The 21,791-nt window shown below is 38.6% G+C and overlaps 1 protein-coding gene across 4 annotated transcripts in view; it reads right to left on the bottom strand.

Moving 5' to 3' along the window:
- Positions 1-1,926: 1,926 nt before the first annotated feature.
- PRPSAP2 (phosphoribosyl pyrophosphate synthetase associated protein 2) overlaps positions 1,927-21,791 on the bottom strand; it is a 38,787-nt gene continuing 18,922 nt past the window's right edge. For all 4 annotated transcript variants that reach the window (XM_044980151.1, XM_044980150.1, XM_044980148.1 and 1 more), the window contains exons 7-12: positions 21,223-21,338; positions 16,578-16,633; positions 11,823-11,971; positions 5,296-5,366; positions 2,954-3,100; positions 1,927-2,299 (exon numbers count right to left, since the gene is read on the bottom strand). In XM_044980151.1, coding sequence (XP_044836086.1) covers positions 2,141-2,299; positions 2,954-3,100; positions 5,296-5,366; positions 11,823-11,971; positions 16,578-16,633; positions 21,223-21,338 — 698 coding nt within the window. In that variant the 3' untranslated portion in view covers positions 1,927-2,140. The remainder of the gene's footprint in view (positions 2,300-2,953; positions 3,101-5,295; positions 5,367-11,822; positions 11,972-16,577; positions 16,634-21,222; positions 21,339-21,791) is intronic.

Raw genomic sequence — 21,791 nt, 5'->3', positions numbered from 1 at the left:
AAAGCTTGAATTTTTTGAATATCAATGTCTACTGTCATTAAATTGTCTGGCCCCCAATTGTCTGATCTCCCCGTAATTTCCCACAACTGCAAAAACTTAAATCAATAAAAATAGGAAAAAAATGCTTCAAAATAAACAGATATCTGTGGAAATTATAAAATAATAAAAACTAAATTCTGATACTAACAATTTGGGCTGAAGTTTTCCATGACTGTTTTTGTAAGTTTCAGCCATAGCAGTTCAGCTGTTTGAGAACAATGCTAGGCCCATGGTAAAAAATTTCTTGAGAACTTTTCTTTCAAATGTTCTACCATTCCTATGCTTTAGAGCAGGGACCTGAAGTGTGGTAAAGAGTGGCCTTTATGTCAGGAATGTGCCTTTTCCATCCCCATGAAAAGCCACCTGAATTTGGCCAAGTTATAAGCTTTTCAGGGGGGAATGCAGTTTGTACATGCTCAGTAGCGACTTTAACAAATCTCTGAAGACTGTCCTCCCTGAGCATGTTCAATTAGTGACTATTATAATGCTTACCCACAAGGAGGCTTAATTAAAGTTGCACAGGCAACCTTCATTCTGGCATTTCCTAACTTTTGAATGCTTACCTTTCTAGCTTGAATTATCATGCAATGTAGTTTATTCCTGCGTAACTATAGATAAGAGTTTGAGCTGGGAACACATCTCCAAAACTGGATTGAGTTTTCAAAGAGGTTATGGCCTTAATTCCCTCCTTGACAGAACCTGTGGGGTCCTTTAAGCTCCCTGACTTTCATACATTGTCTAAACTGACTGTGTATAAACTCACCATTACTCCTCCCTCCAGAGCATGCCAAACTTGCTCAAGGCTCCTGGTACCAGCACAATTCAAGGGCTTGGTGATTTAAGCAGTGGTAGAGGCCTATGTTTCTATTCCATAATATAAATGGCCTGAAACCTAAGATCAGAACCCACTATTGTTGCTTTGCATGCTTGTCTCTAGTCCAACCCTCCTCGCACACTGGCAGGCTGGAAAAACCCAAAGAAGCACTATTTTCTTGTTTTTGACGCAATGACTCATCGCTAATGAAGCATAGCAATATTTATTTGCCATTGCCTGTAAACAGCACTCAAAAAGAGTACTCAGCAAATGAATGGCTCTAGACTGACCTAACGAAGCGTGTGTGAAACACACACATCTGGGTAATGGAGGTTAAGGAAGGCCAAGCCTTCCAAGTTACAAACAGGTTGGTCAACAGCAAGACATGGAACAGAAATTGATACCATGACAGTGAATAATAAATAATGTACATATTTATTGTAGATGAGCCCTATCTACTTGTCTGTAAAGTACCTTGCACACCTCTGGTGCCATATAAACTACTTAGTGAAGTATGGGCAGTTCAACCAAAAAGTGGTAATATGTTTGTTTCCTTGCTCTTTTACAGTAAAGCAGTGACAATATAAAGCCAATTACCCTCCCGAATGTTTATGCATGCTCAGCTTATATTAGTAAGGAAAATGTACCAAATGTACCAAACCTTACAACTTTGTTCAACATCGCAACACCCCCAAATGGCAATTTTTGATAGGGCCACATTCTGAAATGCAAGTAACTACTGAATAAACATTTTTTAAAAAGCTCACACAAAACAAATCTTTATTCTTTGTTGCAGAAAATAAATACAGGTGCATATTTCATATGCTTTTCTATAAAAGCACTTCTACAAAATTTCACTTAACTGCATACAACAGTACAACCTTTTTGGCTTTTAAAATGCAAATATTATACAGTCACTTCGTTTTATCAACTTTTTAAAGCACTTGTAGCAAGCAGCTTCGGAAAAGGAATGTTTAGTTTATGAGCTAAATTCTTGCTTCAAGTGTTTGTTTTCCATATATAGTGCAACTAACCTAAAAGCAACTAGAACAACTTTTTTTTTTTCTTCTCTCTCTCTTTTTGGAAAACGTTTGGGACTTTTTCAAAAACTGCAAAGAAAAATAGCTCTCGAAATCTGGTTTAAATTTGAAGTTAAACCAAAAAAAAAAACAACCAAAAACAGAAATGACTCAATTGAAATATTAAGGTAAGCATGATGCTTCACAGCTTGTTTTCTATACAATTCCAGTTTGGCCCTTGGTTTTTCTTTAGAATAAAAAGAAAAGATTAATCATCTAGTCCTATATTTCTGAAAAGGTAAGACATGGACTCCCCGTTATGGATTCTGCGAATGGCTTCTGAGAGGATCATACTGATATCCACAGTCTTAATTTTGGGACACTGGAGTTTTTGTATTTCGTGTGGAATTGTGTTGGTTACAACAACCTAGAGAGAGAGAAAGAGAGAAACCGTCACAATAGAAATGATTTTTCCCCTGACCTTTTCCCTTCAGTTTCTGATCTGCACCCTATCACATCAGAGTCTGAAAAGGCAAGTTCTACTGTCCAGATCCCGAGAAAGTTAAATGGTTGATGCAAAGCAGGATCTCCTTTTGTGGCTGTTTATTGACAGGATTATAGCCTTATGAAAGGTTATACACTGCTGTTGGATGCCTACCTACTCACCTATCTACGAATGCTAAAGAAACAGTCCTTCCTTGCCTTCATCCTGTCAAACACGCGCAAGGGGATGCACTCTTAATTACTCTTCGCTTAAGGAGAATCTCCTTATGTTGACAATCCTTTACCTAGGCTCTTATTATTATGCTGCACCCATCACTAAAGTATTCATGAAGACTTGAAAAAAAGGAATAATTATATGTTAAAACCTTAATCTGTACTGAAAAGTGAAGCCAGGAACAAACAGCCACAGTATTGTTCCTGTAATTTGTAATTGATATTGTCATTAGTAATAATCCATATTAAAAATTTGAGGAGCCAAGCCAGCGGGGATTTTAAAGATGGCTGAATTTTCAGAAGAGTTTTCATCATTTTCATTTGCTTCTGAACTTTGAAGCTAGCCCATCCTGCCCACACTTACTTCATCAATAGCAGACTCTTCTATCAACCTGGGAGCATCTGAAGACAGCAGGCCGTGGGTCGCCATTACAAAAATCTTGTATGCTCCCCTTTCCTTGAGAGTCTCTGCTGCAGCGAGGAAGCTGTCAACATCATCTATGATGTCATCCTGTCAAAATAAGACCAGGCCAATGAAGACTCCACACTGCCTCAAACAGGCCATGCAACAGAGGCAGACAGATCTAGTGTAATTCTACTGGTGTCAATGCAGTAGATTTCTCTAGTCTACATACAAACCATATTATTAATTTACTGACAGTAACCCTTACTATCTTATATGGTGGCTCAAGGAACAGAGTGTGGGAGAGGAGAATTGCCACGGCTCTAAACATGACACCAAAGACTGCCCTATAGAAAAAGTTACTCCAAACATTAAAATCTCAAATTAGTAACATTTTATATTAAAAACCCAAAGAATAATGCAATTTCTCCAGTGTCCTTTAAAACATCATCAGTCTTTACGTCATTGGCACTTCTAGATCTGCAATGTTAATATCCATGATACTCTGTTTCTCTGAAATGATGCAACAGAGTCCAGCTACCAGGCTTTCACCTTATGAAAACTCTCATGGACAGAGTTTCAGACGACCCATTCAGTAGATACTATCAGGGCCAGATCCTGCTTTTCTCTATCACTGTGTATTTTGGACAATTAATTGCAGTGTTCTTCACTAAAGCACAAGAGGATTCTTAAAACCTATACAGCAAGATTCAGTCATGTAACCAGGAGGGTGCATGAGGGAAGAAACCAAGCATTAAAAAAAAAAAAAAATCCCAGAATGTATTTACTAACAAAACAATAATAAATATTCCCACAGGGCAGTTAAAAACCTGGCATATTTTTTTATTTTTGAACTTTGAAATTCAACAAGGGATAAAACATTTGATTTTAAAAAGATGTGGAAGGACTTCAGTTAACCATTAATTCAAGATGATGTACAGGGACCTCAAAACTTACAGTCATTATGTAAAGCTTTTCCAAATCACCTCAATTGTTACTCAAAGTTTAGTTAATATGGCAAAGAAACTGGTCCATCCTTCCTTCCATTTTATTCTTATACATGATATTTAGTCCTTTAATATCTTGCATGCAGCCCTGTTAACAACTATTAACTGTGGAAGATAATTTCTAACCAGCCCTTTTTTCTTCACTCTGCCTTCCCCAACACACTGACGTCCTCCTGGCTTTTAATACAGGAGCAGTGCCTGGACAGTCTATTAAAGTACAAGAGCTGGATTAACCAATCAGTTTCAGAAGTTACACCAGAAATTTTCATCAGCAAATTACACTGGCACCATCATCAAGAACTAAAACAGCACTTAAGTATTTTATTAAAAAATAAAAAAGACTTCAGAGAGATAGAAGGGAGTGATCCATTTTATTTTTAAACTCCCTCAAATGTCAGCCTGTGTGTAATTGTTATTAAAAATTCTTTTGGTCATTTAAATTATGAAAGTGGAAAGAAAATTGAAATTAAAGGCCTTAAATGCAATTTTTCCATTAAGGCTGAGCAGCTTGCCATTTTGCTCAAACTTATGAGCCACTACACACAATTACACCAATATTCTGAGCATAAGCTTCAGAGAAATCCAATGTATTTTAGCAGCATCTTCTACTCAATTATCTTCAACTACTTTACTAATCTTAATTAACCTCTCTATTCCTGTAAAGTAACCTGCTAAACTCATTTTATTGAAGGGGCACAGAGATATTAAGTCCATAATCAAGGAGATTTATACTGCAATTTCAGTTGCCCTCAGTTAATAGAGCCTGTCAAGGGTATTAGGAAAACCCAGAGCCAACCTAAATGTCTTCCTTATGTTCTTAGAATGTCTGTGTAGTGAGCAAACATCCAAACAATCCATGTTTTTGCACTAGTTAAAAGTTTTAAATGCCAACAGCTCAGCATTTAATAATGACCCTTCAACAAGACACTGGCAAGATTTGTGGAAGGCCATTTCAAGCTTATTATAAAGAGAGAGAACTAGAGTGTGATGGGATTTAAAAAAAAAATATCAAACAAGTTGCTTTCAAAAGATTTCACTTATATTTGGGAATCAGGACATTAATTTTTGAGGCTAAAAACAAAGATTGGATCTTCCACTGAATTCTTGCCCTGTGTATCCTTAATTTAAGACTAGAGTGACCACAAGCTCTCTTACATCTCAGGAGTTTGACAATTTTAGCTTAGATACAATAAGAAAACCTTCAAAATTAGCCCTACTTTAAAGGATACACACAAATATACACACACATTCCTAAATTCAAAGCTATCAGAGTTTTGATCCAAAACATTCACTTACCACAATGATGGCTATTCTTCCTCCTACATCTCCAACAACTGTGATGGGTGGTTTTTCCTTTGGAATCAGCACTGATTAAAGGATTTAAAAAAAGGGGGGAGAAAAATTGTACATGCTTAAATGAATGAGGAAATTCTTGCTTTGCACTAGTCATCATTTCTCATTTTTTCCATAGATAAAAGCAAAGCAGCAACTGTCTCCACCATCACTGCTCTGCTTCCTCAGGCAGCAGAGTCTCGTGCACAAGGCACTGAGTCTTTCCACATAGGATATCCACTGTAAATATTTAGGCTCTGATCCTGCAAGTTACCCTGTATGAGTAAACACCTGCACAGAGCCCCTCTGAAATCAGTGGGGTTCCAGATGGGCACAGGGATCCACCCATAAAATAATGTGCAGGACTGGTGCCTTAAAGGCATATGTTTGCTGTCTGCTAACTCATGCCATTAAGTCTTGTATGCAGTGCAATTTGTCCAGTAAAATTTAGGAATGCTGTGCTGACACTCAATTCCTAGGGAGGAACTGGGATTTCTGGGCTCAACCATGGTGTAAAATGCATATGAAAAAACGGTTACTTTCCTGCACAGTAACTGTTGTTCTTTGAGATGTGTTGGGCACATAGTCATTCCACTGTAGGGGTGTAACTGTGCCCAATACACGGGAATCAGAGACTTTTGCCAGCAGTATCACTAGGTAGCACCTGTGTCCCCGCTGTCCTCTCGCTCAGAGCCGAAGGGGACATGGCTGCCATCTCCCTTTCCATTCCTTCATATGCCCATCCAATACCCAAAGCAGTGGGGAATGTGGGATGGTCATGGAATGTGTATGTGCATGACATCTCAAAGAACAACAGTTACTGTACAGATAAGTAACATTTTTCTCCTTAAAGTGATTGTGCACGTATACATTCCAGTGTAGGTCACTCGTCAGCAGTTCTCTTAGAGGCTAGGACTCAGATTACTTGAAAAGAAGACTGCAGCACTGACTGGCTGAAACTGACACTGTCCCAGGAACCCTGAGTGACAACATGGTGTTTAGAGAAGATATGTACTTATGTCTATGTAGCAGCCTTGCAAATGTCCACTACTGGTATGTTACTCAGAAAGGCTGATGAAGTGGAACTAGCCCTAGTGCAATGGGCCATTATTCTCAGAGGAGACGCAACCTTTACGAGATCATAGCAAAGCTTGATACTGTCAGAAATCCAGTGAGATATATGATAAGATTAAAGGGCAGCCAGTCACAGCCTATCAGAAAAGGCTACAAAGTCTAAGAGATTACCTAAAAGATTGTTCAGGCCAGATGAAAGGAGAACCCTTTGAACATCCAAAATATGAAGCCTCTCCTCAGCTTTGCTACAGTGAAGCTTTGGAAAACATACTGTAAGAGGAATAGGTTTGTTGAGGTGGAGTGCAAATACTGCCATAGGCATAAACTTACAGGGTGGCCTAAGAGAAATCTTGTCTCTGTGAAAGAAGGGTCCTGCTACCACCACCTGAAGCTCTGACATGTTTCTCACAGACATAATCGTTATCAAAACCACTGTATTTACTGATGGCAATTACAAAGAATTTGTTGCTAGAGGTTTGAAGGGGGAACCCATTAAACAGGACAAAATTAAATTCAGGTCCCTTGAGTATATGTATAAACGAGACCTTTTAAAACCCTAGACACGAAAGGATGCGAAAAAACCAAAACTCATCTACTGGAAGATGTATCAGGAAATGGAGCCTAGATACACCCTTATAGAACAGATAGAGAGATCAGAAGATTTCAAATGTAGCAGGAAGTCTAATATATGTCTAATTTCAAGTGTTCAGTGACTACTGGCAAGACTCAATTCAGGCGGAGAATCTTTTCCAATTTGCGGCATAAGTGCCCATGGTTGTATCCTTCCCTTCTATGCACCAACCAGCTTCAACGTTTTGGGAGCAAATTCTTTCCTCATTTCTAAACCAGAGATCAGACACGTTATATGTTCCTTGGCTCAGTTCTGAGACAGAAGGTCCTCAACCAGAGGCAGAGCTGTGGGAGGTCAAACTGATAGTTGATGTAAGGTCAGTGTACCAGTATTGTTTTGGGAAGGCCAGCGCTACAAGGATTAAAGTTGCTTTGTCTCTTTTAGCTCCATGATCACCTTCAGGATTAGGAGGACGGAGAAAACATACATTGGAAGATCTGACCAAAGGAGAAGGAAGGTGTCTGTCAAAGAACCTGGACTGTGACCTGTTCTGGAGCAGAACTTCCTGCATTTGTTGTTCAGCGTGGTTGCAAAGATAATGCTAGCATCGGTGCTTCCAACCAGACCCTGACTTGGCAGCAGAGAGTTTTTTCTTAAGCACCTGTTTATGAGAAAAGAAGTGCAGCCTATCAGCCTCAGAAGGCTTTGAACGTGTCGAGGAGGCCATAGGTGAGGAAGAAGATCTCACACAAAGACTGCTTTGGAGCAGAGGCCACTGAAGGGGAAATCCCTGGAAAGGAATTCTCTGCTCTGTCATGGTCAGGGTCAGGCTCTAAAGAGGGATGCATTGCCTGTTCCAGAAGAGGAAACTTAAGACAGAAATCCCTCTGTTTCTCTGTCCACTTGGGGAACGAAGTACAGATAGGACATTTGTCCCTCACATACCACTCACCTAAATGAATTAGACTTTTGCGCCTGTGACAGGGATGACAGACCTGCACGTGCATATTGCCGTGGAGAAATCACCTGGATTTAAACCAAAATAACCCCCGAAAGACTATAAACTAATTGAACTAACTACGCACAAAGAAGAAAAATGTTTCTGAGGTGGATAACCATAGGTCAAGATCAACAGGGAAGCTCCAACTCTCATCACAAGCGATATGAAGGAACTGAGACGGAGGTGGCAAACATATCCCTTTTATGCCCTCAGCTCTGAGCACAAGGACAGCAGGGGTACATGCACTACTTAGGAGTAGTGCTGGCAAAAGTCTCCAACTCAAGTGCAATGTATATGTGCATAATCACTCGAAGGAGAACTTTATCAACTCCCCCCCCACACACACACACAAATCAATGCAATAGGAGATGTTAAGACATTTTATTTGTTTCCTTCCAATGAACTGCTAACAGAAAAGTCCCCATCTAATGACCAGGTACACATGAAGCATGCGTTCATTAATAAAGCTCAAGACTATCTGTTAGGACTCCAAACCTATTCATCATTTGTACAGTGTAAATGTAAAGTGATCTGCAAACACTTTCCCTTCTGGATTCTCTCACAAAGACTTGTGAGGCACCCTGGAGAAGTCTCTAACTCAGTTTCCCCATCTGTAAAACTGAGTTAATTAAACCTCCCAGCATCCTGGGTGTTGATGTCTATAAAATGCTGTAAGAGCCTCAGATGAAAGAGGCCGCAGAAGTACAAAGCATCATAAAGTAATATCATGATCACTTGCCCTTTTCTTCAGCAGCTTGCTTCAGTTGAAATGTTAGCACTGTTGCATTCTTTTCAAAGTTCTTTTCTGGATGTCTGACAAGGTGTACAGAGGGCTATATTTCTGACACAGGCACCTAATGCTAATGTATACTAACAGATCTCCAACTTCTGAATGGCCATCAGTCCTATGCTGTGCTGAGCAGCATTTCTGGAAGCAATGACCCTGACAAGAAAAGCAAGCGCTACCTTGACAAGAGTGGGCTCAGTGTGGCAAGAGCCAAGAGCCCTGCGGTTACTGAAAACCATGCAAACCTTTAAAGCTGGCAGTTTTAAATAAGGCTGCTGCTTTGCCTTAATTTATACCACATGCTCTATTGTTGGGTTTGGTCCTGCTTTGAGCAGGGGGTTGGACTAGATGACCTCCTGAGGTCCCTTCCAACCCTGAGATTCTATGATTCTATGAAAGCAGCACGATATGTTCTTCTGACAATTACTCATCCTTCACACAGGGATCACAAGAATTGGGAAGACTACAAGAAGGAATTGCCACATTTGAGACAGAACAAAACTGATATATAAAGGACAAACAGATGTATAAATAAAGCTTTCAGCCATTACAGGCTCATATAGTCAAACATACTTTAAGCATATTTGGGATCTTTACTTTTTTTTTGTGGCCATTTTCTGCTCTATAAGTTTGTATCTCCCTAAAACTTTTAGATCTCACTGACAGCAGTGACACCTGCTGGTGAATAAGTTTACAGTCTGTCCTTTTGCTAAATTATTCTCAGCTCCAACAACTAGCTGATATTAAAGGTTGTTAAGGGGTAAAATTTATCCCACAAAAGCAAGAAAATTCAAAGTTTTTTTTAAAACTGACATCCTCCATCTACTCAGTGCATTTTCAATTTTATTTTATTTTCCACAATTACAAAGGGAAGGGGAAAACACAAGCTAAAAGAAAAATACAAATGTTAAAGTTAAACCTTATCACAGTGCTGGTTATATTTGTCGTAATTTTGAAGACACTGATTGCAACTCCATAGTTAAGGTTCCATTCTGAGATTAGTTTAAAATGGAACGTAAGTTTCTGTTTTTCCTGTATTTGAGGTGGCTTTTCAGTGTGAAATTTCAATGTTCGAAACCTAAAGGGCATAAATACTGTCATTTTTATCCACAGATGCATTTCAGACCAACTTCAATCTGACTTTTTTGTCAACTGGTATATTTTTTTTAAAACATTGGTCTATCTAATCAAAATTAATAGAAGAATCTTTATTAGATCTGTTACATAAGGTTTTTTGGTTTTTGTTTTTTTTTAACTAATTTTTAGCACTAAGGGTCATTTTTTTTGCCATTGTTCATCATAACAGAAAGCTTATACACAACAGGTGACAAATTGACAAAATCTTCAGCATATACAAAATCCTCTGCACAGATAAAAATCTTTTCCATCAGAAGCTAATGTTTTTCCTATCAGTTTTTAAGTGACAAGAAAGCATAGCTGTTAATGGAGAAAGTTTTTATGCAGTGTTGTAGCCATGGCAGTTGCAGGATATTAGAGACAAGGTGTGTGAGATAACATCTTTTATTGGACCAAATTATGTTGGGGAGAGAGACAAGCTTTTGAGCTTACACAGAGGTCTTCTTCAGACCTGAAGCTCGAAAGCTTCTCTCTCTCACCCACAGAAGTTGGTCCAATGAAAAAATATTACCTCATCCACCTCGTCTCTCTAATGGAGAAAGTGGTCATTACCCACTGCTCTAGTACATTTCCAGGAACCACACTCCCTGGAGATCCATCAGCAATACCTTGCTCACAATCTTGCCCCTCCACCCCAACTAAAACATTAAAAAGCCTATGAAAATAATACATAAAAAATGTTGTGGAACTGTTACAGATGCTACACACATCATATGACAAAACTACTTCAACAAAGAAATGAAAAGTTAAGCCACGCCACTTTACAGTATATGCCTTCTACTCTTCCATCCACAGGAATGCACCTAACCACTACCACAGCTACCATACACACAACCATAACTGTACCCCAATATGGACAGCAACCTTTATCACTTTATTAAACTGCTACTCTAACAAATATCCAAAACTGGTAAGCACTGGGAGGAGTTACTTTAGCAGAAAGGTTTGTGCAGAAAGAAGAGCTGAAGCGGCAGAATTACAGATGCGGTCTGGGGTGTTCCCTTGCTTTTGTGGGTCTGAGTCTAATGCATTGTGCATATGTAGAAACCCTATCTGTTACACACAATTTTTATATCAAATTAGCTTATAAACAACCACAGAGCACTCCTTGGGATTCTTTTCAGCCAGCAATCTTTTCAGCCAGGAAAATCTCCATCTCAGCTGTTTAGTTTTCTCTCACTTTGTGGCAGTTAACAGATACTCTTCTCACCATGAAAAATTCCATTTAATTATACTTGACTCTTACATAGCATTTTAACTAAAGGAATCATGAGCAGAACCTGAAGCAAATGACTTGTCCAAGATCATACAGCGGGTCAGTGGCAGACAGGAACAGACTCCAGGTTTCCTGACTCACAATTCAATGCTCTATCTGCTGGATCATGCTACCTTCCTAATTGATTTATTTACCTCAAGTGGAGAAGGGAAGGGAGAAGAGGGTTTTTGTCTGGGAGGTGGTTGTTGTTGGTTTGTTGTTGTTTCTTTGTTTTTGGGGGTTTTTTGGGGGGTGGGCGGGAGTTATATACTGTTAACAAAAAATAAATATTTAAATAAATCAAACCTAAACAGCCTTAAAGTAATGTATAAGATATGAACCAATGAAATTATGAGGCAGAGGAACTCACTTGTCTATTTACCCAGGTCAGTGTAGATATTGCAAACTCATTCAGGACACACAGTCAGACCTAAAGAAGAGCTCTGGGTAAGATCGAAAGCTTGTCTCTCCCAAGAACAGAAGTTGGTCAATAAAAGATTCCTCACTCACACAGTTTTGCACTGCTGCAAACCATGGGCACCACAGGAAAAGGGTATCTGTAGTAATTCTTTGCTAGTGTATTTCTGACAGCCATCCCTTTTTAACATCCTCAAATGGGTTAGAAAAACCCAATATATAAGCAGTTACACACACATAAATTACTTACTGGGTATCTCCAAACTGGGATGAATAGCAGCTACACTTTTGGCTGTAGGAGGTGAATGTCGACCATCTACCAGGTCAGATTCAGCATCTTGAGCTTCCCCATGAATCACAGCAATTCCTAGCCTCAAGCGCTCAGCAAATGACTGTGCCCTGCACGAAAGAATACATTAAATTTAAAATAACCCAAACATTCAACACAAGCCTGTTTTTTTCTTCTGAAATAGAGGAAAAATTGAATGATTTCTACAACTGAGGGAAAGAAAGCAGGGACTACTTCTAGAAGACACCTTCGAATCATTGGGTTTAGAAAAGTTTGATAATCCTGAAAGCATTTGCACTTGTCTTGCCAAGTGTTTCAAGCCTTTGCAAGTAACAGAACAAGTGTTAATTGTTAAGTTCAGATTACCATCTTGCTTCTTCCATTTTTCTGCTGCAACATGAATTAAAAATCAACGTTAAAATCATACAAGATTATTGCCTTACGCTCTTCTGCTTCACTTCTGGCATGAGTTTAAGGGCCACAGTGCCAAGACCCAATGTTGCTAGAAATTAATGCTGTATACCATTGGAAAACTAGGGATCTCAAGTGAGCTTTTCCAACTGTATATATCCCTCATTTCTAGTCTTGAGGGAGTCTGAGATCTTGGGCCTTAAAACTGTCACTGGTCTCTCAGTGTTTTTGAAAGTGGTCCATAACTGACTGCAGCAGATTCAAGACTTCAGATTAACTTGCATTCCCTTGGTAAACATTTTTTCAAATGGGAATAAGTAAAACCCAAGTTAAAATTGAGTATATGAATAAAAGAGGTGGACTAAATGGGCCAGAATAACCTAGACAGTCTGGTTTGCAACTATGGATATCCTATAGGAATAACAAAAAGTAATCAGCTATTTAACCTATTGCCAGCTGAGTTTTAGTAAATTTGCAAAATGAAAAAAAATCCCTTACCATACACCATTTCTTCAGTTGCAATCTGAAATTACGTAAAGGGTCAATATCAAGGAGTTTAGGGTACAAATTTATATGTGTTAAAAAGAAAGCTTTCAATGAAATTTTAAAATGTCAGTGAACTGTTTGATTGCTTAGAGGAAGAAAAGAAGGTAAATATATTTTTTCCTGCAGTATTAGCATCTCAAATGCTGAGTAAAAGAGGATAACAAGTGAAAAACTAGAACTAACGAGTCCCGTTTCATTGTACGGGCCAAATGAAGTGCAATAAATAAGGAAGCAGCATCACTGGCAAGCTAGGTTAGATTTAAGAGTTTTTCACTTACAATCTATGGAGTTAATAAGGATTTTTTTAAACAAATATTTAAATACAGCTTATGATTTTTATTCCAATCACCTGCTTTTTTAATTAAAAATTCCAATTAAACAAATAAAGAGTCTTACGAAGTCTAACTGGCAAAATCAGGAACCACACTAAACTGAATAAAAGCTCAGACTGTATGCAAAATGACTTTTACCTGCATTTTGCAGTGAGACCAGAAACTGAACAAACATTCTGAATTACAACAGACTAAGCCATCTCCTGTCACAGATATGCATTCTAAAGAAAAAATTGTTTGAGTCTGACATTTGTCTTCCTTGGTTATTTTTTGTCAAGAGTTTATCTCCCCTGTCCAAACAATTTATTTTCTTACAGAACACTTCAGCTTTCTCAGATTTACAAATGACTACTTAAGTAAACAGTTGTAGGAACCAACATTTTGACTAACAGTTGCCTTCAGTGTTTTCTAGGTCATGCTATTTAGGCCAAATTTTCAGCCACAGATGCACATATAGAACAGGAGTATATGGCAAACCCTCATATATTCCTGTGAAAATTTATTAATTGTGCATTTAGGTTCTCTATTTGCACACACAATTAACTGACATGCATGAGCAAATGTAAGGACTTATATTTTCATTTTTGGATAGTATGTATAGATATGTCCCAATAATATATCTAGGGAATGGGGGAAGAGAATGCAGGCACCCATGCAGGAACTAGATGCTTCAAGAGGAGCAAAAAGACAGCACACCCACCTTTCCTCAACACCAGCCACTGGAGCCAGCCGGCTCAAGAGAAAAAAGGCATCATGTATCTCCTTAAGGAGTATAGCAGATATACTCTACACCCACATGCCTGAGAGCTCTGAAAAACTTTAAAAGCAGCAAAGAATCCTGTGGCACCTTATAGACTAACAGACGTTTTGCAGCATGAGCTTTCGTGGGTGAATACCCACTTCTTCGGATGCAAAGATATTTAAGACATTAATATCTTAATCTCAAAAGATATTAGATATTTAAGACATCATTGTCTTGCATCCGAAGAAGTGGGTATTCACCCACGAAAGCTCATGCTGCAAAACGTCTGTTAGTCTATAAGGTGCCACAGGATTCTTTGCTGCTTTTACAGAACCAGACTAACACGGCTACCCCTCTGATACCTGAAAAACTTTGTGCTTCCTTGATGCACAATGCCCACAGGAGCTCCCAGAAGAGAAAGGCAGCTCTGCCCACCTTCCAACACAAACCTGTGACTAACAGGCATGATTAAGCCCCAAGAAACACTAAGGGATTACTTTACTCATCACCAAAATGCAGCAGTTCTGGAATGGAAGCCCAAAGGCTAGATACCACTTCAGGACAGAAAAATAATCTTTTATTACATTGCACTGTTATAGCTTCACAGATTTAAATGCCTACTTACAATTTAGATATTTAAGACATCAAATTGATGCCAGAAACAGAATTAATATTTCACAGTGCTCATGGAACTTTATGTATGCTTCACTTCAAGCAATAAGGAGGTATTCCCAGAACAGTAAACTAAGAAATCAAAATGATCCTGTTAATATTGTTGTCAAAAGGATTATGCAGCTAACAGCTTATATGAAAAACAGTAAAACTCAGAGTTGAATTACAAGACAGGGATGCAGTTGGGGACCAGAATACTTATTTGTAAACAACTTCTATTTAAAAAAAATAAAGTGTATCCGATTATATAGCATCTGTCACATGGAAGGCAGATTAAAGAGGTATTTAACACAAGTAGTGGAATATTTAGTTCATATGAAGAATACTGCTAGATAAAAACATTAAATTGTTTTTCCTAGTACACTGCTACCAGTTAGAAACTGTTCTGATGTGTTACAAAACAAATGTTTCCTACTAACAAAGTCATAATACCTGATATAAAAGTCTAGGTAACACTTCCACAAGTAATTAGTTGTGATTGCAGAAAAGCCACCATTAATTCTTAAACTATCATCCAACTCCTTATCAGCTTCTTAAAGGAATGAAATTCCATCAGAGAGCAGAGGGATAGCTAGCCATAAATAAACAAAACCAGAAATCAATGATGATCACTTAATAAGCACGTTAACATGATAAAATACTAATCTCAATGAGAAGAGAAAGCTTGCCCTGGACCCTGCACACATCGGCCAGACTAGAGAATAAAGTCTCTATCTTTAGGATTTGGCCAGTCACTTTCTAATTGTGATCACATTAAGCAACCATTTTGGACCACTGGAGTTGTAATATTTGCCTTGCCATTGTTCTTTGTCCATAGTTGAAATTTTAAATACTAGATATTTAAATATAAATACATGTTTAAATGTAATAAATATTCCTAAAATATTTTTAGAATGCTAAACACTCTTTGTTCTTCCACTGTTGGATTCATTTTTTCATGCTTTCAATTTTTAAAAGACCTTCTAAAATAGCAATGAAGTTATAATAAAACTGGAAGAGGCTGAAGGCCGTATCTTAAATATTAGAACAAAGGTACTGAGATATGGACAATTTCACAAACATTCAACTGATTGCTTGCAATATTGAAAAAAAAGAAGAGTAAAGCAGAATGTCTGAGAAACAGCAATATGCATTAGGTAGTGAATCAGTTATTTTTGTCCATACTTTATTAATCAAAAAATATTTCATTCTACAGATTTGGCAGAAGATGGAGAAGCTATCCTTTTAGCCTGCGAACCTTGACAGTGTTCCTTTATACTACTATGCTTTTATTTATCCCCTTCACGTTGACTTCAAGTCCCACATTAGGACAGAGATTCAGCTATAATAAACATATAGAAACAGTTTCTATATCAGGGTTCGGCAACCTTTCAGAAGTGCTGTGCCGAGTCTTCATTTATTCACTCTGATTTAAGGTTTTGGGTGCCAGTAATACATTTTAATGTTTTTAGAAGGTCTCTTTCTATAAGTCTATAATATATAACTAAACTATTGTTGTATGTAAAGTAAATAAGGTTTTTAAAATGTTTAAGAAACTTCATTTAAAATTAAATTAAAATGCAGAGCCCCCAGACCGGTGGCCAGGACCTGGGCAGTGTGAGTGCCACTGAAAATCAGCTCGCGTGCTGCCTTCGGCACCCATGCCATAGGTTGCCTACCCCTGTTCTATATATTCAGACACACACATATAGCTCCACCCACATTGGTAAAACTTCAAATATTTTGAATAAAACTTCACTGAAAAACTAGTCATTGAGGCCACAATGATTTCCCAAGTATTCTATGCCCACATGGACCCAATGTTAGCTGCACAGTGCTGTAAATTATTAGTATTAGCAATACTGACTACTGAAACAATATGGAAAGTTTCATGTATAAATAAATTGGTCATCTGAGTCCTTCATTTTGAGTTTCTCATTTCACATGACAGTGCCCTGAACTTAATGCTAAAAATCAGGGACTATGTTCGTTACATATTGCTTGCTCCAATCAAAGAGAGTAGATCTTACTCACCTCTTTGCAGATGCAGGTGATTTGGCCACGATCACAGCATTCCTGTAATCTGGGATCTGTAGCAAACAAAAGAGATCAACTATGTCATATCTTTTATGGAAATTTAAGCTCATTAAGTGCCACGGATAATTTAAAATTTTTAAGAATTTAAAAAAAAAAATCTAAAGTATCAAATACTTCAAGTTTAAGTAAATAACCCTAGCTTTGAATGCCTAGATTTTACAACCTTAAAAATGTTCTTTTAATGTTGTTTTCTATGTGTAATTTCCTACATTTTTAAAAACAAACTGAAAAAAAAAAACAAATTCCGTCATGTGGCATCATACTGACACTCATATGGATCATCAGCAGGGATGGAATATTTACATCCACTCCACGGACCACTACCACTTGATCAAACAGAATAACTGATAGCAGTAGTAGGTTGTCATCTTATGTGGACCAGCACTAAAGGGGGATGGGAAACTTAACCAGAGGGTTTCACAGTTATTTGCTGACAGCAGAGGAATGGTGAGACTGAGGAATCTATTTCGGGTTCTGGAGGGGAGTGTGATGTAGTGGGCACAAATTCTTCTACTCACTCTTCCCAAGCATGACTTGCCACAGTCTGGTCTCTTCCCCACCCTTGGCTTCTCAGCCGAGTTCCATTCTCCACACTTAGCCAGTCTCTTTCTTCCCCCTCTCCCCACATCCCTGTTCTCCATCCCCACTGGCTCCGACCTCAGGCTCCTTGTCCAATCTCAGTGTTCTTACGCCCACCCATAGCTCCTTGTTCCAGTATCTTTCCCCAGCCAGTCCCAGTTCTCCCCCCCCCCCCCAACCTTGGCTCCTTATCAGTTCTCTCTCTTCCCCACTGGTTCTGGATCTCAATCTACTCTCCCCCTCCATCCCAATTCCCTCTCCCTGTTCAATCCCATCTTCCTCCAACCCCAAGGTCCTTGACCTGATCTACCATCCCCCCACCCCAACCCCCTTGAGTTCAGGTCTTGTCCCCTCCACATTTAAAATCAGGCAGCTTCCTCCTCCATGATACCTGGGCCCAATGGGGAAGAGGAGTCACTGAGAGCACATAGGCTCCCTGCCCCACAGTTCAGATGCCCAGACACCTTTGCAAGGAAAGTCCTCCTCTGCCCCAAGCTAGAACATGTGGATAGTGGGGAAGCAGTAGACATGGTATATCTTGACTTTAGTAAAGCTTTTGATACTGTCTCGCATGACCGTCTTGTAAATAAACTAGGGAAATGCAACCTAGATGGAGCTACTATAAGGTGGGTGCAAAACTGGCTGGAAAACCATTCCCAGAGAGTAGTTATTAGTGGTTCACAGTCATGCTGGAAGGACATAATGAGTGGGGTCCCACAGGGATCAGTTCTGGGTCCGGTTCTGTTCAATATCTTCATCAATGATTTAGAGAATGGCATAGAGAGTACACTTATAAAGTTTGCGGATACCACCAAACTGGGAGGGATTGGAAGTGCTTTGGAGGATAGGATTAAAATTCAAAATGAACTGGGCAAACTGAAGAAATGGTCTGAAGTAAATAGGATGAAATTCAGTAAGGACAAATGCAAAGTACTCCACTTAGGAAGGAACAATCAGTTGCACACATACAAAATGGGAAATGACTGCCTAGGAAGAAGTACTACAGAAAAGGATCTGGGGGTCATAGTGGACCACAAGCTAAATATGAATCAACAGTGTAACATCATTCTGGGATGTATTAGCAGGAGTGTTGTAAGCAAGACACGAGAAGTAATTCTTCCACTCTACTCTGTGCTGATTAGGCCTCAACTATTGTGTCCAGTTCCGGGCACCACATTTCAGGGAGGATGTGGACAAATTGGAGAGAGTCCAGAGAAGAGCAACAAAAAATATTAAAGTTCTAGAAAACATGACTTATGAGGGAAGATTGAAAAAATTGGGTTTGTTTAGTGTGGAAAAGAGAAGACTGAAGGGGGACATGATAACAGTTTTCAAGTATATAAAAGGCTGTTACAAGGAGGAGGGAGAAAAATTGTTTTTCTTAACCACTGAGGATAGGACAAGAAGCAATGGGCTTAAATTGCAGCAAGGGAGATTTAGGTTGGACGTTAGAAAAAACTTCCTAACTGTTAGGGTGGTCAAGCACTGGTATAAATTGCCTAGGGAGGTTGTGGAATCTCCATTGTTGAAGATTTTTAAGAGCAGGTTAGACAAACACCTGTCAGGAATGGTCTAGATAATACTTAGTCCTGCCATGAGTGCAGGGGACTGGACTAGATGACCTCTCAAGCTGCCTTCCAGTCCTATGATTGTATGCCCAGTGCGAGCAGAATTTTTGTGGAATTTAGCTGCTAAAATCTAAGAAGCCTCTACTAAATATATTTAAATTGATTTTTCAAAGGCTTACATTACAACTTAGCCAAATTTGGATGGATTTTCATGGCACAGCAAAAGGCACATCCCTGACACCAAGGTCACCCCTTTCCACATGTCAAATCCCCCCTCCAAAGCATGGGGTGCTAGACAAAAGATATCGAAGTTTTAATGTGGGCAAAACAATGTATTTTTCCCTAGCCTCATTTCTGAAACAATGATCCATTTTGGCTAAAAACTTCCAAATTATTCAGCTTGAGGCAGACACCCAGAATGGAAAATGTTAACCAAAACAGTTAAGTTTGGCAAAGTTCTAAGCAACAGAAGGTAGGGTCTTACAATGAGAAGCGTCAGGGAACATTAATAATAGACGGGACTACTAGCCCTGCTTATAATACAATAAACATGACCGGGGGGGGGGGGGGGGGGAATGCTGAAATTTCCCTCCCCCCCTGTAATTGTGCTCCTTTACAGACCTTGCAAAATTAGACAGGCCATATGAAAGAGGTATACAATGCAAGGTATGGACAAGGTAGGGCATGCCATTTAACATATTGAAGGCTCTATTTCTATTCAAACAGGATTGTCTCACTTTTAACTGCCAAATCTCCAAAGGTGATTTCCATTACTTAGTTCATGCAAAAGCTAAGTCAACAACCTGGAACTGTTCAGCAATGCCCTTCAAAACTTAAAATATGAGTACTGGCAACTCCTAGCAGCAGAGAATTATGATAAGTCACTAACATCTAATGTGCACGCTGTACAGTATGTGAAGGTGATATGAAATGTTCACTAAGTAAGCATGCTCAGACATATACACAAACATGAAGCCCATGAAGGCTTTTGCCACATAGTATCCAACTAATAGGTATCCTGGGATGAAGAAAATCCAATTTCATCTTTGATTCTCATAGGATCTGGGTGGGAAATGATCATGAAATGGCCACCAGCAGCTCCCAACCTTCACAATTTGACTTATGGTTTAAGTTCTTTGTAAATCTTCATTCTTATCATTCTTGTTTCATGCTATTCAATACAACCCATTAAAGATACTAACAACATTTAGCAGGCTGTAGTATTCAAAATGCATGACATCCAGAGCATATTTGGTAATCATGAAATTTACATGATGTATTAAGCTCTTCCTGATCAGCGTTACATGGCAATTTTATGAAGAGATACACATATAAAACTTAGGCCTCTAGATTGGCTAGAAGGCACTAAGTGTGCCTAAATCCTGAGAAACCAAGTATGTCAGGTCCTTTTAAGTTAGCTTACTTTCCTTTAAGTCATTCTATGAAGCAGAGAAAAGATAAAGGAAGTGAAATAAGAAAAACACCTTCTAAATATCCCACCCCCATTCCCCCAAGGAGTTTGCTAGGTTCCAAAAATCTGCAGATGAGTTTTATACTATTACCATCTTAACTTGACAGAATTTTCTAATGCCAAACATATATAACCAGCTAACCATTGGCTGAGAAACAATCACTGCCATAAATTTGCTAACTTCCCCACACCAGTTTAAAATAATGTCATAACAAAAGTGCATCATAGAGTTTTTAGTACAGACGAAAGCTATACCTATATAAAACAATCCCTTGGGTTGAAGAGTACCCTCCATTTGACAGGTTAGCTATGTGTCTGTTTTAGGGTGGGAAACATTCATGTTCTTCCAAAGCATTGGGTATTAACCACTGACAGAAGCAGGATGTTACAATAAATATTTTTCACTAAAACAGCACTTTACATTCACAAGTCTCTTGGCACTTTATAAAAGAGGGCAATACTCATTTTACAATGGAGAAACTGGGGTACAGAAGTTCAGTTTCCCAAGATCCCACACTCTAAGTAGGTAGCTGATCAACAGACAACAGATCAAGGTCTCTTGACTACCAGTCATCTGTTCTCACCATTAGACAATGCTGCCTAGGTGACCTCTAGTCTGATCTATTATAATTTTATTAAATGTCCTCAATTAACATTTGCACAATGCTCTGTACATTTACGCTTTCACAATTAAAGATCCCTACTCCTAACTTTTTATTTTGGTGTCTATAGAGTGGGAAGAATGTTGATGCCAAGAGTAGAAAAAAAAAACAAAAAAACCTACCATTTTAAAACTCTCAAAAAATTATATTCCTCCTCTCTTCAACCGACTTTAAAAAAAAAAATGTACTAAATTTCAGTTGATAGTATCTTTACTGATGTTCTAAACCCAACAAATGTAGGGATAACCTGAAATACAACATTGAAATGACAACTCTCATACACATTAGTAGGCCTTGCTCACCTCTTCTTGAATGTACTGAAGCAAGAATGGAGAGGCTCTCAAATTATCAACCGGAATATTAAAGAACCCCTGTATCTCCTTCTGATGTAAATCCATTGTAATAAGGTGAGTTAGACCTTTGAAAAGAGAGTAACACTTAAAAGCCACTGTATGAAAAACAAGCAGGACAAACCTAAATATTATCTGTAGATACAAAATTTACTCCTCCTGTAGTTTTCACTAAAGGCTGTTTAGAACATTAATATTTTGTTCTAGTGCAACAGAATATTCTAGTTTTTATTGCAATATACATGGTAAATAAATCTCCCATTAAGGTTTATGGGGTAACAAATAAACAGGAGTACTTTGCATTTCTATGGTACCTTTTACTAAAGGCCACAGAGCAATTTACAAAAATTGACTAAAATTCTCAACACCCCCATAACATAGATAAATGCCACCTTCTTTCCACATTTGAAGAAATTAAGGTAGCGATTAAGTCATTTGCCCACGGTCAAACAATAAGATTGTGACAGAGCTGAGATTGTAACTCAGAACTCCTGACTCCCAATCCCAAATTCTAATTACTC

Source organism: Mauremys mutica, chromosome 11 (assembly GCF_020497125.1).
Source record: "Mauremys mutica isolate MM-2020 ecotype Southern chromosome 11, ASM2049712v1, whole genome shotgun sequence".
Classification (NCBI taxonomy): domain Eukaryota; kingdom Metazoa; phylum Chordata; order Testudines; family Geoemydidae; genus Mauremys; species Mauremys mutica.
This window is presented reverse-complemented; position numbering and strand designations above follow the sequence as displayed.